The sequence below is a fragment of the Papilio machaon genome, chromosome 13, assembly GCF_912999745.1.
Source record: "Papilio machaon chromosome 13, ilPapMach1.1, whole genome shotgun sequence".
Lineage (NCBI taxonomy): Eukaryota > Metazoa > Arthropoda > Insecta > Lepidoptera > Papilionidae > Papilio > Papilio machaon.
In genome coordinates, this window is record NC_059998.1 from 3,057,074 (window position 1) to 3,072,441 (window position 15,368).

The 15,368-nt window shown below is 32.9% G+C and overlaps 4 protein-coding genes across 4 annotated transcripts; 2 read left to right on the plus strand and 2 right to left on the minus strand.

The window, feature by feature from the left end:
- Nucleotides 1-34: 34 nt before the first annotated feature.
- LOC106717956 (cap-specific mRNA (nucleoside-2'-O-)-methyltransferase 1) lies at nt 35-7,056 on the minus strand. The gene is made up of 14 exons (XM_014511941.2): nt 6,858-7,056; nt 6,379-6,483; nt 5,749-6,278; nt 5,528-5,671; nt 5,131-5,404; nt 3,243-3,439; nt 2,846-3,029; nt 2,398-2,623; nt 2,007-2,121; nt 1,383-1,632; nt 1,138-1,244; nt 815-930; nt 487-740; nt 35-320 (listed from the first exon to the last, which is right to left on the minus strand). Exons 1-14 carry the CDS (start codon nt 6,865-6,867, stop codon nt 73-75), a joined length of 2,760 nt encoding a protein of 919 aa, XP_014367427.2. The 5' UTR covers nt 6,868-7,056; the 3' UTR covers nt 35-72.
- A 1,204-nt stretch (nt 7,057-8,260) lies between these two features.
- LOC106717812 (THO complex subunit 4) lies at nt 8,261-10,763 on the minus strand. Its single transcript, XM_014511734.2, has 4 exons — nt 10,418-10,763; nt 9,406-9,619; nt 8,784-8,978; nt 8,261-8,566 (listed from the first exon to the last, which is right to left on the minus strand). The coding sequence occupies exons 1-4, from the start codon at nt 10,616-10,618 to the stop codon at nt 8,406-8,408; spliced, it is 771 nt and encodes a 256-aa protein (XP_014367220.1). The 5' UTR covers nt 10,619-10,763; the 3' UTR covers nt 8,261-8,405.
- Nucleotides 10,764-11,302: 539 nt separating this feature from the next.
- Nucleotides 11,303-13,823, plus strand: LOC106717726 (U6 small nuclear RNA (adenine-(43)-N(6))-methyltransferase). Its single transcript, XM_045680653.1, has 7 exons — nt 11,303-11,500; nt 11,574-11,784; nt 11,926-12,066; nt 12,195-12,330; nt 12,616-12,732; nt 12,883-13,043; nt 13,273-13,823. The coding sequence occupies exons 1-7, from the start codon at nt 11,396-11,398 to the stop codon at nt 13,821-13,823; spliced, it is 1,422 nt and encodes a 473-aa protein (XP_045536609.1). The 5' UTR covers nt 11,303-11,395.
- A 319-nt stretch (nt 13,824-14,142) lies between these two features.
- Nucleotides 14,143-15,281, plus strand: LOC106717872 (histone RNA hairpin-binding protein). Its single transcript, XM_014511805.2, has 4 exons — nt 14,143-14,389; nt 14,483-14,585; nt 14,701-14,820; nt 14,905-15,281. The coding sequence occupies exons 1-4, from the start codon at nt 14,341-14,343 to the stop codon at nt 15,083-15,085; spliced, it is 453 nt and encodes a 150-aa protein (XP_014367291.1). The 5' UTR covers nt 14,143-14,340; the 3' UTR covers nt 15,086-15,281.
- Nucleotides 15,282-15,368: the final 87 nt, after the last annotated feature.

Sequence of the window (15,368 nt, forward strand, 5' to 3'; positions counted from 1 at the left end):
TTTGTTGTCAATAAAAAACGGAATAAAACGGTACTTGAATTTTATTCCATAAATTACGTGGTATCTTATACATTATCTTATCATATTTTTTGAAATATATTCTTCCATGTCAACCTTTGAAATTCCGACATTCGGTTGTCCTTCGAATATCGGAATGGCAGCAGCTTCCCAAGGCCACAAGACTCGACTGGAATACGTGGATAGCATGTCTAAGCGCGACTCTTCTAAAAGATGATATTCGCTTTTTCGTTCTCCATCTTTCCCTATCTTGAAATAATACTTGCATCCTGTGCTTTTAGATATTTGTGCGATCCATGGGTCTAAAAAATACATTGATTAATGTTTTAAACAAAGTATGTTGTATAGATATAAAAAAGATATGCGTTTAAAATTCCATATTACATCTTATAGTTATATGTTATGGACTTATAAACACTATTATAGCATTTTTAATAAGTCAATACTTGACGCATTTTCAAGACTCACCTCTGACCTCCTTCATAAACAGTACAGATCCAACGACATAGTATTTCTCTTTTCCTCTGCTCCTCATTGGTGCTTTAGTAGTAACAACTTTATTTCCCCTTTTCATAGTTCTATATTCTAAATTGCATACAACTGATGAAAAGTTTTCCATGTTAAAGAATCTCTTACATCGAAGTGCTACATCGCTAGATAATTTTTCCAAATCGCCAGAATTCTTCTCTATAGCAGTGCAAAACAAATTGCATTGATTTATTCTAAAACAAAATTAAGCAAAATTTAAAACTGAAGTAGTGCAAGTGGTTTATATTTTGGCACAGATAATACATACCTGTCCGTTAATGACATATGTGAAATGTCAATACCACCAAGCATTATAGCATCAATGACATGAATTGCTTTATTGAAATGTTGATTAAGTCCTTGTCCACAGTACTCCTTCACAAGCTAGAAAAAAAAATAACATACTATTGCGGCAACACTGGCCCTGGGGTTGAGTGGCCAGTGCTCACCGCGCAACCTTTTTTGTACATTTATTTTTCTTTCTTTTTGTTCTTGGAGTTTATTGCCTACGTTGAACTGATACAATATATTTAATGACATTGAGTTTATTTAAAATAATAACTTTGATTTAATACAAAGCAGATTCCATACCTCACCATAAAAAAGTGTTTTCGGAGGCAAATTTATAAAGGTCTGCAAATCACCAAGATTTCTCCAACCAGTTTTATCCAATTGAAACACTCTCTTACCTCCACACCCTAAAAAAAAAAAAAAAAAAGTATAGGAAGATTGTATGACAATATAAAAGTTTCAATATCAGTTTTTTTTATTATAAACAGTAATCATATTGTGGAGCTAAAAATATTAGACATCAAAAGACAAATTTAACAAATTACCTAAAAACATTTTCGTGTCATTACTATTTTTTTCGCTGCTCAAAAATGTGAAATGCCAATCGTAGACATTCCTCAGTATTCCTATATCAGATATCTTCTCTAAGTACGCTGGCTGTTTGCCCAACACGATAGTTTTGAATGAACGCGCATTGTGCGCATCTGAAGTGCGCTTGCTCATGCCATTTAATATCCTCATCATTGTTTCATCAGGGTTCAATCTTTCAGGCTGAGTCCTCACTTTATCCGGCAACTAAGACAACAAGAAAAATATATTTCATTTTTGTGACCAACGATGGCAAGTGACTTTGTCAGCGCAGAATTTAAAAATGTATAATATTCCCTCGTGCATCCGACCTTCAAGTCAAAGTCCCGTCAAAATTGTTCCATCCGCTCCGACGAAATTTTTCGATATTACATACAGAAACTCCAATTTTATTAATATTTATATAGACATATGCATTAAGACATATAGCATAAACATGACCTATCAATGCATAATGTAAGAAGTATGTATTCCACAAACATTTCACTTATTTAATTTACGCTATGTATTACTAATTCAATTAAAAAATAATTAAAATTGTTATTTAAAAAAAAACACATAGAAGTACAAAAGAAACTTACTTGCCACAGACTTAAACATTCTGATCTCATGGTTGCTTGACTAGGTTCTACTAAATTTTTGTTTTTACTAAATGCAGCTATTTTGAGTAGGTTTTCAATTTGATTTTTCCCAAGTCTGTCAAGAAAAAAATAATTAGTGTAAATAAATAACAGTATAATTAAGGATTAACTATGGCCTAGTATATGGCCTCTGACAGCCCTAAATTGGGATAGGCTCCGAACCCATCAGTGGGGACGTAAAATGAATGAATCATTAAGGATTACAAAATATTGATATGTTTGCCATTCAAATACAATTATTAATTGATAATTTCTAGTTCATCCAGTTCAATGTAAAGAAAGCATAAGAAAAATATATAAAGGAAAAGAGTTACTTGTATTAAGTACGGACATGCAGTTGCTTTTGTAAATGTATTCACAGAACTCGGTGTCTTCTTGAAGTACAGACAGGGGCACGAGCGACGTGACGTCACTCTCCTTATCCAGACCCCTCCACAGCATGGAGTTCACTGAGAACAGATGCTGCTCCACTGACTCAGTGCCGACCCTCTTCCATTTACATACTAAGTATCTTTCTGAATTAGCAGGTCTTGAAGTAACCGGCTTGTGGATAGACACTAAAATAAAATTTATTCGTGCTTAATACTGAAATTAAAAAATTATAACAGCAGGAATTTGACCAGTAACCACATATTTTAGAAACAAAAAACAACTTTTCGGAAATTAATAAACTGTTAGCCAAAATATGTGATAAATTTCACATATTTTTTGTTTTTTCTTTTCTTTAAGTTTCAAGAACGTAACAGTTTTAAATAAGCCGATTTTACTTTCAAAATTACCTTTTTCGAAACATCGGTACATAATGTAAACGAGGCTAACGCTAAATAACGTGAACACATCAAACAGTTTGACCACAAAATTTCCTCCTGTCCGCACGAGCATCAAGGCGGCGAGACATTGGCACAAGTAGAGCTGCTTAGAGAGGATCTCTTGTATGTTTTCTTGCCCTTCTACAGAAAATCCCTGCAAGAAGTTTATTGTCAACGAAAACATCATTAAAAAAACCACCTCATTCTTCTAAATTGATCATTATGGCTACAAGACGTAACAATAGAACATGCTTACATTACACACATCAAAGGTTACGGAATTAGATAGTTGGTTTGATGTTTTATTATTAAAATTTTAGGTTTATTACAACAAAATACTTAATTTTATATATAAACATCGACTTACACCATCAGCCATAAGAAAATGTACGCCTTGATCATCTGTTTGACTCAGTACGAAATCTTTTAAGGATGCTAGATTGGCTGGATCGAAAACATTACCATCTTCTTTAACGCCATAATAAGGATTGAATGTCTCAGGTGTACCGGCGTAAAAATCCGACAGTTTGAAGTCATTTGGACCTTTTAATGTAAAACCGAAACCTAAAACACAGATAATTTCAACCTCTTATAACAATTATAAAAAAATAGCTGTCGCCCGTGACTTTATTCTACTTCTGTACCAAGTTTCATCAAGATCTGTTTAGCTGTTCCGGATATACCTTCAAACAAACCTCCATCCATCTATCTAAACATTCGAATGAAGCTTGAAAATATTTACCGTCCTATAAAAAATTCTTTGTTTATTAACATCAAATTGTTCAATGTAGCAAATCCATCAAAACATGCTTGTTATACAGCAACAATTTTATCACATATTTAGCATGAATTTTCACAACTGAAACACTTTTATAGCCTAACCTAGAATATAAAAATACTCACCTGGGGAAATTCAATTAGTTTCTTTACTACCTCACTTTTTAAATACACCTTTTTTTTATATATTACAAGGTGGCAAACAGCAAGCGGCGACATGAATTCGCCGAAATGGCGAAGCGACCGCTGCCCATAGACATTCGCAATTGAAGATGCCAACCCCAATTGTCAATCCCCAATCGACAAAGGAGGACGCACAAAAAGAGAATATTTAACCTTCCTATGCATCTCCTCCTCCATCAAATCCACATCCCCTTACCATCCTTTCCTTATAACAAAAGGGTGGGAAGTGAAAGAGGACTAAAATTAGGCCTTGTCGGAGGCCACACCTCTTATTTTCTTAGAATAAGAAATGATAATATGTTTTTATACATGACTTTCAGCAATAGAAACTCACAGTTAGTGACACAAAAATAATTATTATTTTACATAGTGATACAAATGACAAATAAAAACCTAGAATATATGTACAATGAATTGTTTTATAATAATAATTTTTGGTTATAAAAGAAAAATGATATGACAATATATGTATGAACCATGCTTTTTCAGTTCACAATTTGCCACTTGATTATACTATTGCAAGTGATTTTATAAACTGGCCATATTTAGAATTTGATAGTGACATCTAGAAATAATTTACGAGATTTTAATTCCCAAAATAACTAACTAGTTTAAATGATATTCAACAAGTCAATCTAGTTAGCATATATTCTAAAAACTATAATGTTCTACTATGTACTTGACTTACACATAACCATATGGTCTATTGTGTTGGAAACTGCGGTCTGTGGTCTTATCCTTGATACCATGGACCTTAGCAAAACAATAACAGTTTATTTTTTTTATTAAGAAAGACAGTGGAAGATCTTTCATTATAAAATTACTAGTAGGTAGATGAATGTAAATCAGCTCTGTACTGGTTCAAAGCTTCAACAGGACTTGACCAATGAGCTGCAGCTCAACATCTAAATTGCCAATTTATCATCAGGCTCATCACAATGTACTATAACTATGTCAACCGATGAGCCATAAGCTACCTGATAACTCAGTTCCCATCTATCCCATCCCATATGCAGGTACAAATTGAGTTGAGTTCCAAGCTGGTCCACAGATGAGTTACCCATGATTAAGGACTGGGCATATTTATAAATATCATAAGGTTTGAATAAAACTCTAGCACAACAAGATATGTCACAACACACAAGTACTCCCATAACATCTTTTTATTAACAAAAATGAATTAATCTAACTACTATTCAAAATTGATCAAATGGCACCATTCACAATTTGGAAATGGTATTATAGTATGCACTATATTATTTATATACCTGATTTGTTTTCTAAAAAATTCATACCTTTAGCACGCCAGCCTTTTCGATACAGAACATATTCAGAGAAACCTCCAGGACCAGCACAAACATCAGCAAAATACAGCAAATCCTTGTTGCCAACTGCCGGTTCACCAGTCAATTTTGTAGGTTTGGTGAACATGAAATCAAACACCGCATCTATGTTGGCCATCTTAACAGCGGCACGGTTCAAAAAGATGACTGCACCAATAGTTTCATATGGATTACTACAGAATCGTGCATGTTTTAAGTCTTCATCATCCAAGGTGTCGAAAATAGACTGAAAATTAAAAAAAATTATAACCCCAAAATTTTACTATAAAACATGTAACTTTATAAATTAAAGATTTTCATGTTATTCAAGCTTTCCGAATTTAATAAATATGGAAGAATAAATGGTTACCTTAGATTTTAAAATGCCTTGCAATATACGTGGTTCCACAAAGTTTGTTTCATCCTCAATTGTCAATTTTTTAGGGCCAATTTGTAGCCATTCTTGTAAGACAGCACCAGAGAGGGGTTCTGATGGTGATGATGGCAACCAAAGCTAGAATTGTGTAACATTGATTGAAAAAATATATTATTTTGCTCTTAACTTTAACATAAGTTGCTAATTCTACTTACTACTTCTTCCACAGCTGTTGGAGGAGTAGCAGTTTCTGGTGACCATTGAAAATCTTTAGGAGCTTCTCCGACAACAGAAGCTTGAAAGCCCAGACCTCTTTTACCCTTTTGTGTTGATGCCTCTACAGGCTCCACCCTACCATGTTCAAATTTACCTAAACCTTTACCAGGTTTAAAACCCATATTGCTCATCATGCGTTTTGACTTTTCTGAATATTGTCCACTGTCAATTATTTCCGAATTATCAGAATTTTTGCTATAGAAAGCATTGTCATTGGCACTTTGAAAACTTGGCTTTGCATCAACATGGTCATTGTCAGTATCTACACTGTCAAATCCAGGTCTGTAGTCATCATATTGTTCATTAGGGGATGAACAATTCTCACTCAAGCTGCTTCTGCTTAATCTTAAATTGCTTTCTGGACTCTGCTCTGTATAATTCTTTTTCATTTGTTTCTTTCCAGTGGCTTGTGGGTGATCATATCCATCTGTAGTTTCATCATCATCATCATCATCAGAATCTGGTAAAACTGAAAAATTATGTAATAAATTTGAAGATTTCTTTTAATTTCATATTTTATTTTACAGCTATCAATTGGTAAAGTACTTTGAAACTCAGTGGAATCTAACCTGAACCATGTGAAGTTGTGGATGATGCTCCAAAAGTATCAGTCCTTGCACGCTTTGAAGGCACTGAACTGACATCACTGCTGGAATCATCATCAGAAGTAGGGTCTGTAAGAATTTGTAATAGTTAAATGGACTACAGTGAAACCACAATAATCAGCAAAGTGTTTTGCTGATTATTGTGGTCGAACTGCCAATTTTTTTGCGTTTTAGAATATTTGAGAAGACCCCTATAATCGGGACTATTTTACAAGAGTACCTTGTAATCTGACAAATAACAGATTGAGTATAAATATGTTATGCTGTTAAGTAAAAACTAAAATTAATTCTAATGAGTTATAAAACTTACAAAAACTATAAGTTTTCATTAGGAGATAGTTGATATGGACAAAGAAATGTATGTACACATAATTTAAATTATTCAAAAACTTAATTATACTGATAACAATATCCTAAGCTCATGAAAATGTTTAGAAACAAACCTGAATTCATGGTTACGGTTTGCCGGCTTGCTTACAAGTCTTTATATGTATTAAGTTTCTCTAGAAAGATTAGCGTTTAGACAGTTCTATATTTAACGTTAAACCTTTCTGATTTATTTGCAACTTAAATTAAAATTGCAACTTCTCAAACATTATAATTTAACGTGTTAGATTGATTGACAATAGACAAGCTCGACAATTTGACACAAACAACTGACAGACAATGGACCAGTGTTGCCAATGAAAATTGTTATCCGACCGTGTACATCAAAGACCGTATAAAACACATTGTGTAAAAAAGCCTTGTTTCCGTGTTTGTATGGAAAATCAACAGTGGATCGCAGCCATTGCTGTTATAATACACACAACAACATAGTCTAGGGATATATAAAACTTTTTAAATAACTTAAAAAGTACAGGCCTTACAAAAAAACTAATGATGAGAGATTATAAAAACATTAATAAGTTCTTTTTTTAAGTTCAAATTTGTATATAAAAAGTTTTGTTTTAAGATGAAATTCGCATTCATTGGATTTCTTCCAAAAAAGTAAATCTTCACGACCTTCTAACTTGATTAAAACTCCATAAATTTCTATAAAACTTTGTCAAACGCATCTCCGGTGTTCATTTAACCAGGATTCATTAGACCAGGAACGAAATGTGCATCAAGCTGGCGCTACCAAAATTTCGGTTTCTAAAGCCATGAGGAGCAGCCACCTAAATAGTGAAGCGAAAGCTGCATGGACCTCTGGATTTTCAGATGCGTTGCCTAACTTTGATCATCGGAGGAGGAGATGCACAGAAATAGAATATTTCTCCTTCCTTTGCGACGTCTTCTCAATCAAATGCACTACCCCTTCCCATTGTTTCCTTACTAGCGTTTACCCGCGACTCCGTCCGCGCGGAATAAAAAAAATGCCCACAAGATAAAAAAAAAAATTTCTATGTCCGTCTCCTAGTTCTAAGCTACCTCCCCATCAATTTTCAGCTGAATCAGTTCGACCGATCTTGGGTTAGTGTAACTAATACGACTATTTTATATCTATATATATAAAAGAAAGTCGTGTTAGTTACAATATTTATAACTATAGAACGGCTGAATCGATTTGACTGAAAATTGGTGGGCAGGTAGCTTAGAACTAGGAAACGGCCATAGGATAATTTTTACCCAGTTTTCTATTTTTTATTCCGCGCGGACGGAGTCGCGGGTAAAAGCTAGTATATAGATAAGAAAAGGGTTGTAAGGGGTTCCCAACATGGACTAAAATTCCGATCTACCATTGTTATAGTAATCTGCCAGACTTATCCACCTTCTTCCCTTTCCATACAAAATTTCAGGTGAGTCACTTGCTCAGGTCTCGGGGGATGTTATGACAGACTAAATAATAAAATAAATATTCTGTATGTCAACATTTTATTTTCATTTACCAGTTTCTGCATTGCATAGTGTCAGACAAGTTTTGAATAAAAAAATTAAATCTTCGTCACTTATTTGTAAGAACTAATTATATATATTTTTCACAAAATATTCTATTCTTGAAGCCAATGTCACTTGATTTCTTTGACATAGGCATCTAATTCAGCATCAAGTTGTTCAACAGTTGGTACAGGTTTCTTGCCTCGTGGTGCTCCACCCCCTGCTCCCCCACCACGGCCACCACGTCTGGCACCACCTCGCTGGCTTCCTGGGCTGCGATTGGCACCGCCTCCTTAAACATATGAAATACAACAATGTTTAATATAAATTCATTATGCCTTACTCTAGTAAGGGGCATAAGGGAACATGACTCATAAGGTTAAAACAAACCATAAAACCATTTTTAGCTGTATAAAATGATCTAGTTGAGTGAATTGGTAAGGTTTTATGTGTAGTTTTCAAGTCCTGTTTCATATCTACATTTTGAAAAATACATCAAAAAAACAAACCCCTATTTATGTTGCGTCTAGGTGGACCACCTCCTCCACCACCTACAGGTCGATTTCTTTCTTCAGTCCTAAAAGTTGTGATTTCCGATGTGGCCAGCTGTATATTCATGGCACGACCATCAAGAGGAACCCCATTATATTGTTTCATAGCCTTTAAAGCATCAGCTCTTCTTTCAAACACCACATCAGCAGTACCTGAAATTAAAATTATATTTTTTTTACATTAAAAAAATATAAGGTAAAACTTTGCAGTGTTTTTGAAACACAGAGAAGAATAATGGAACCTATCGTAACATTTTGCACCCTTAGCGTTATAGAGACCTAACTAAAAATACTGTTTACATCCCTTTAATCTGAATGAACACAGAGGGAGGGGAGATATTGAAGGAGACCTGAAGTTTAGTTTTGTCCCCTTTTCTCCAAACATCAAATAGGCCTCTATTTTAATAAAAGCTGATGATATGGACATGGCCATTTTTAGTTATTTTATGACTCAAAAGTAAAAATATCCTAATCCTTATAATTCAGAGGGTGCAATTTACCTACATAAATAGTGAAAAGTAAGAAAATCAGTTACAATATAAAACATAGTAAAAATTTTATTATCAAAAGTAATGCTTACCTAATGATCTACCAGATCTGTCATAGTGTACAGCGGCACTTTTGAGAATGCCAAATTCTGAGAATAGTTCTTGAATATCAGAGTCTGAGACCCCAAAATCCAAATTTGAAACTAAAAGTTTAGTGGGCCCAGTGGTCAGAGGTGCACTCCTCTGTAGCTTCCTTTCATTGAAGTCATTGAACATATCATGTTTCCAAGTGCTGTTTACATCACCCTGAAATAGTTTTTCCTTCATAGATCATGCCAACTGGCCACTTGATGCCTCTGAGTAGATACACTCAAAATACATGGCAAACATTAGTTGTACATGTCCTAATCAATAGTTACATAAATACAGCATGATAAGAATAAAACATCAGACATTATAATATGCGCTACAAACAATACAATGTTGGTTTAGTCGTAAGGACCATCACTTTCACACAACACTAGTACTGCAATTTTTTAACACATGATGTCCCACACGTGAAGTAACACGATCACACCCGTGTTTATTGTCCATGGTGACTGCAATTTGAAGCTAAGTGCTCCAAATAAAAGTCGACGCTGCAGTTTGAAGCAAAGTGCTCCAAACAAAAGTGGATGTTGAAATCTCCCATTTTCTTAACGTTATGTTTCATAAGGATTTCATATGGCTTTCAGATGAAGTCGTTTGGCACCTCCAAAGATTTATTTAAATTACACAACAGGGTCCATTATTACTGTGTGGTGGACTGTACAGCGGATCCAAGGTAGTTCAAGGATCTATTACATGTATAACGTACGCTAATAAAATTAGAATACTGTACACATCCAGTTAAAATATTACAGCAAGTCTTATATTTGATGAACTAGTTTAACAACAAACTCTAATTAGTTTAAACGATTTAAAGGAGGGTATAATTATATGCATTTTCTGCAAGATTCCAGCTTAACGTTGCTAGATGATAAATACGCCATGCATTCGACGCGCCATTGTCCACATAATATGTCCGCCATTTGTAATTCAAGACCGTCAAGTATTTTCATTTACCCTTGTGTAATTTGTTGACTTGGTTACTCCTCCACGATTTCTGCCGCGTAATACACCTCCGGCGCGATTACTTCGAAAACTACCTCCTGCACCACGACCTGGTTTTTTCACTTCAAATTTTCGGCCTGCACCGCCACCGCCTCTGCCTTTTTTATTTGCTTTAATTATGTCGTCCAAAGCCATATCAATTCTATCAACCATTTTTAACTGTATTTTAAGGATTATCGTAACGATAAATGTACTCTTTACGGAGTATTTTTATTAAAATTATTAAAACAAAAGAATACCCAACTTGTTTGCCTTTTAATCACGACAAAATGGATGCTAAACGGAAGCGGAACAGAAGCTAAAGAGCAAGCAAAGAGTACGAAGAGAAAGCCGAAAAGATAACTCAAAGAGTAAATGGGAGAAAAATACAGTTTTCCGATTAAGAACAAAAATTCGTAAGATTTTCGCTATAAATTAAAATCCGTAGATACGCCTGGGTTATAAAGAATATAAAGTAAAATCAAACTTGCCGTCGCTCAACAAGGCAGTAATGCGATTTTACTCAGATTGTAAAGAACTTCTTTTTTTTGCTTTGCTTGCGGTTTAAGGACATCGTCTCGTTTTGTTAACGTCTAAACTGTCAATGATACGATATGATCGACAAGTCTAAAAACTCGTTGAATTTATCAACTAGTTTTTCATACATTTAAAAATCAGAGCTCCGAACCGATGACTGGCAGAAAAAGAAAAGAAGACGAGCGATTCCTGTGTAAATTTACGTTGAATTAAACTAGTTGAAAAACGGTTAACGGTTGAAACTTCAAGCGTGATCTTTGAATCCATCCCTATTAGGGTTTGTGTTTGTGTCAAATGTCATACAGACATTTAGGGTGAAATGTCAATGTTGTTGCTAAAAATTTAGGCGGTTGAAAAATAAATCGGAATAGAATAACATAAAACACATACATAAAAATACTTGCAAAGTAAAAAATGGCATTAAATCAATTCATGCACCCAAGAAATATATATAGAACACCTCCTGATTTTGTGAAATTATTCAAAGAGTTTGAAGATTTCTCTACAATTGCTAAAATGGTACTAAAATCTTCACAGTACGAATTTAATGTTATAGTGTACTTTTAATAATAATTATTATTTATTTTTTTAGGACGTTACGGGAAAAGTTAGCATTGACTTTAAGGATACAAGGGCTCTAAGAGTTTTAACAAAATGTTTATTAAAATCTGACTTTGATTTGGATGTTGTTATACCGGAAGATAGATTGGTGCCGACACTTCCATTGCGCCTTAATTATATTTTATGGATTGAAGATTTAATGATTTCCATTAACAAGGAATATATTACAGGTTTAGATATAGGTATGTTTAAGAATTACTATTGTTTTTCAATATTATAAGTGTTTTAGTACTTATAATTATTTATTTACTATTTTAGTAGTAGTTATACTTTTTACTGATGTACTGGAGAATTAAATGTTTTTCTTTACTTATATACTTCAGGTACAGGAGCTTGTGCTATATATCCATTATTAGCAGCTAAGAAAAACAATTGGAATATGGTTGGAACAGAAAAGGATGAAGATAGTTTGAAAATGGCCTCGGACAATGTTGAAAGAAATAATTTACAACACCTTATTAAATGTATGTAAAACAATAAAAAATAATATTAATATCAAATGCTTTTAAAAGTAGTACATTTTGATAAATTGAATAAAAAAGATTATTTCAGTTCAAAATGGATTTAAACGAAGAATTATAAATAATTACAGTGAAGAAGAATACAACTGCATCACTGGTTGAACATTTGTTTATGGAGGACAATGGTTTGAGATTTGAATTTTGTATGTGCAATCCTCCATTCTATAGTAACATACAAGAGGTTCTGGATTCACGAAGCCCTGCAAGGTAAGCACCAAAGATTTGCGAAATAGGGCAATCCCTTACATGCTTATGTGTTTTAACTAAATAAATAAAAAATATGTGGTTATCAAATTATTTCATGAAGGCAGCTTCATGTGCTTCTTTAATGTAAAAATTTAATCCCCAACATAAATTTGTAGTAAGTGCTTTATCCTAAGAGTATGCCTTATTTTTAAAAGATGGATAAAATATTATGACCTCTTTTTAATGGTAGTATTCTCTGTACTTTATTTAAAAAATAAATACTGTAAAGACATGTCATTGCCTTAGACCACCACCTAAAAATGCATTTACGGGATCACCCCAGGAGCTGATTACTGAAGGTGGAGAGTTGGAGTTCTGTAGAAATTTGATCAAAGAAAGTGCCAAATTCAAAAATCATATTCTGTAAGTAAGAAGTATTGTAATTTATTTTTAATGTGAGCATGTTTTTTCTTTAATTACTTTTAATTCTTTAATTTTGTACCACTCTTGCTCTTCTGCTGCTTTTTTTCTGGGGTTAACTACAATAAAAAAAATGCTATTTTTTCCTTATAGTGTATTTACAACAATGATTGGACACAAATACAACATGAAAGAACTTTTGCTTGATCTTAGAGCTGAAGGAATCAAACATACTACTACAGAATTTTGCCAAGGGCGTGTTACTCGATGGGGCATAGCTTGGACATATCAAGACTATGATCTATACAATTTAGGTATGAATATTCTAAAAAAGTTTTAAATTAGACATTGATGCGTAGAAACAAAAATAAAACCTTTTTGTACATATTTATTTATGTAACATTTTTCAATAAAAAAAATACTAACTTCTCAAAATAAAAAAAGATCATGGTTGTTGGTGTATTTTTACTACTCTTGATTATGACGAACCATTCATTTGAAAGTTTATTGTTAGTTAACAAGAAATATGTTTTAAATTTCCAGTACCACCAAGAGATAAGCCTAGGAAGAAAAGTATTCCAATAACATTTGTTGTGCCTGAAATATCAAATCTACCATATGATGTAGAACATATGGTTGAAAAAGTTCAACAATTGTTTGACAGCCTGAATATCCAATACAAAATTATTACAAAAAGGCGAAATGAAACAGTTCTGAACTTTTATGCAACAACAAATACGTGGACAAACCAAAGACGTAAGAGAAGACTTTTAAAGAAATTAGAAGAAACTATGTCTAAAAAGCAAAAATTAGAAAACCATCATGAATGCGAAACAAGTACTTCAGATTTAAGCATTGATGAAAAATCAAATGTATGTAATGAAATCACAGATATAGATACAGCTTGTAGCACAGTATTGACTGATAAAACGGACACTGAAACGAAAGACACTGGGAAGCCAATAGTGCAAGGAATTCTTAAAGTTAGTAATAAAGAAAAAACAGTTGTATTTGAAATGGAATATCTTGAAGGCAGTGCTGGAAAAGAAGGTATTCATCAGATATTGCAATATATTAAAAACAATTGGAAGTAAAAACTGTATTTTTTCTTACATTCTAACCTATTTATGTACATGGAATGATTGTTCAAAATATAAATGCAATAATATTAAAAGCCAAGTTATAAAAAAAACTTTAATAAGAATATTCAACAACTTAGAAACCCCTTCACTTGTGTACCTCATACAAGAAGCAAGAGGTGCCTCCCTCTGGGGTGCATATTTCATTTTACAAAAATATATTACGATTTTATTACCTTTTGTAAAATTGAAAACACACATTTATTTGCCATTTTTAAATAGTTACTGTCTATTCTGTTTTATATAATCTTTGACAAGGGAACTGGTGCTGCTCTCAACATAACAAAGTTTCGCGCGTTGTTTATGGAATGCGGAACGTGTTTTCCCGTAAATATCGTTCCTGAAATATTATTTTGCACAGTTTTATTTACATATTTAATTAAGCTTGGTAATGTGCCCTTAATAACAAATTCACAGAAATATTCTATTCTTAAAATGTGATAAAAACAAATCGTTTTCAATAGTATTCATAATGAGCTCAGGGAATGTAAGACAAGATAATTTTGAACCTAATTCGTTTGGTAAGTTTAATTTATATTGTATGCCTATGTTTTCTATGTTCTTTTAAATTTTCTAAGCTGATGTGAAATCCCAAAATTCTTTACTATTTTCAGTTCGGAAAGCGACGAAAGGTAAAATGTCTGAGGACAGTGCAGAAAATTTAACAGTTAAAAAACGGCCTAAGCCAAACAGCAAAAGCGAAGACAGCAAGCCTAGGTTTGTATCGATTATTATTTCTGAAACAAATTTTCAACACTATGTACATTGTAATACTCTAAGTATATTCTATAAAGTATAAAAATAAATTAACTAACTATATATATTATTACAGTAAAACTGGAAAAACGACTGAAGTAGAAACTGATCCTGCTGTATTGCAGAGACGACAAAAACAAATTGATTATGGAAAGAATACTGTTGGATATCATAATTATATTAAGGAAGTACCCATGTAAGTTTACTTGTACATTATTATTGTGTTCATATCATTAATTAAATTGATTCTTAAATCTATTTAAAATTATTTACATTTCAGAGAAACACGGGGAAAAGAAGATCCAAAAACGCCTGATAAATATACAAAATACAGTCGTAGGTCATGGGATGCACAAATTAAATTATGGAGGATCAAATTACACAAGTATGATCCAAATGCAACTAGCAAGACTGAAGATGTTGAATCAATTAAATGTGAATATGATTATGAATCTGATTGAATGTTCATTCTGTACTACTGTTAATTTCCACTACCCAAACACTTATATGAAAACTTATTGTTATATCTATTTTTAAAACAAAATGAAAGGAAGTAGGCCTTTGGCAGTAGAAACTATTAGACTGTATGCCAACAAGAGTATTTGTGTAATGTAAGCATGAATTTTTTCAGTTCCAAAAGATTTATGAAAAAAAATGTTATGATATTAATATTTGTAAAGGAGTAAGAGAACATGTTTTGTATGTAAATGTAACAGCAGCACAGATTCATGGTAAATAACATAA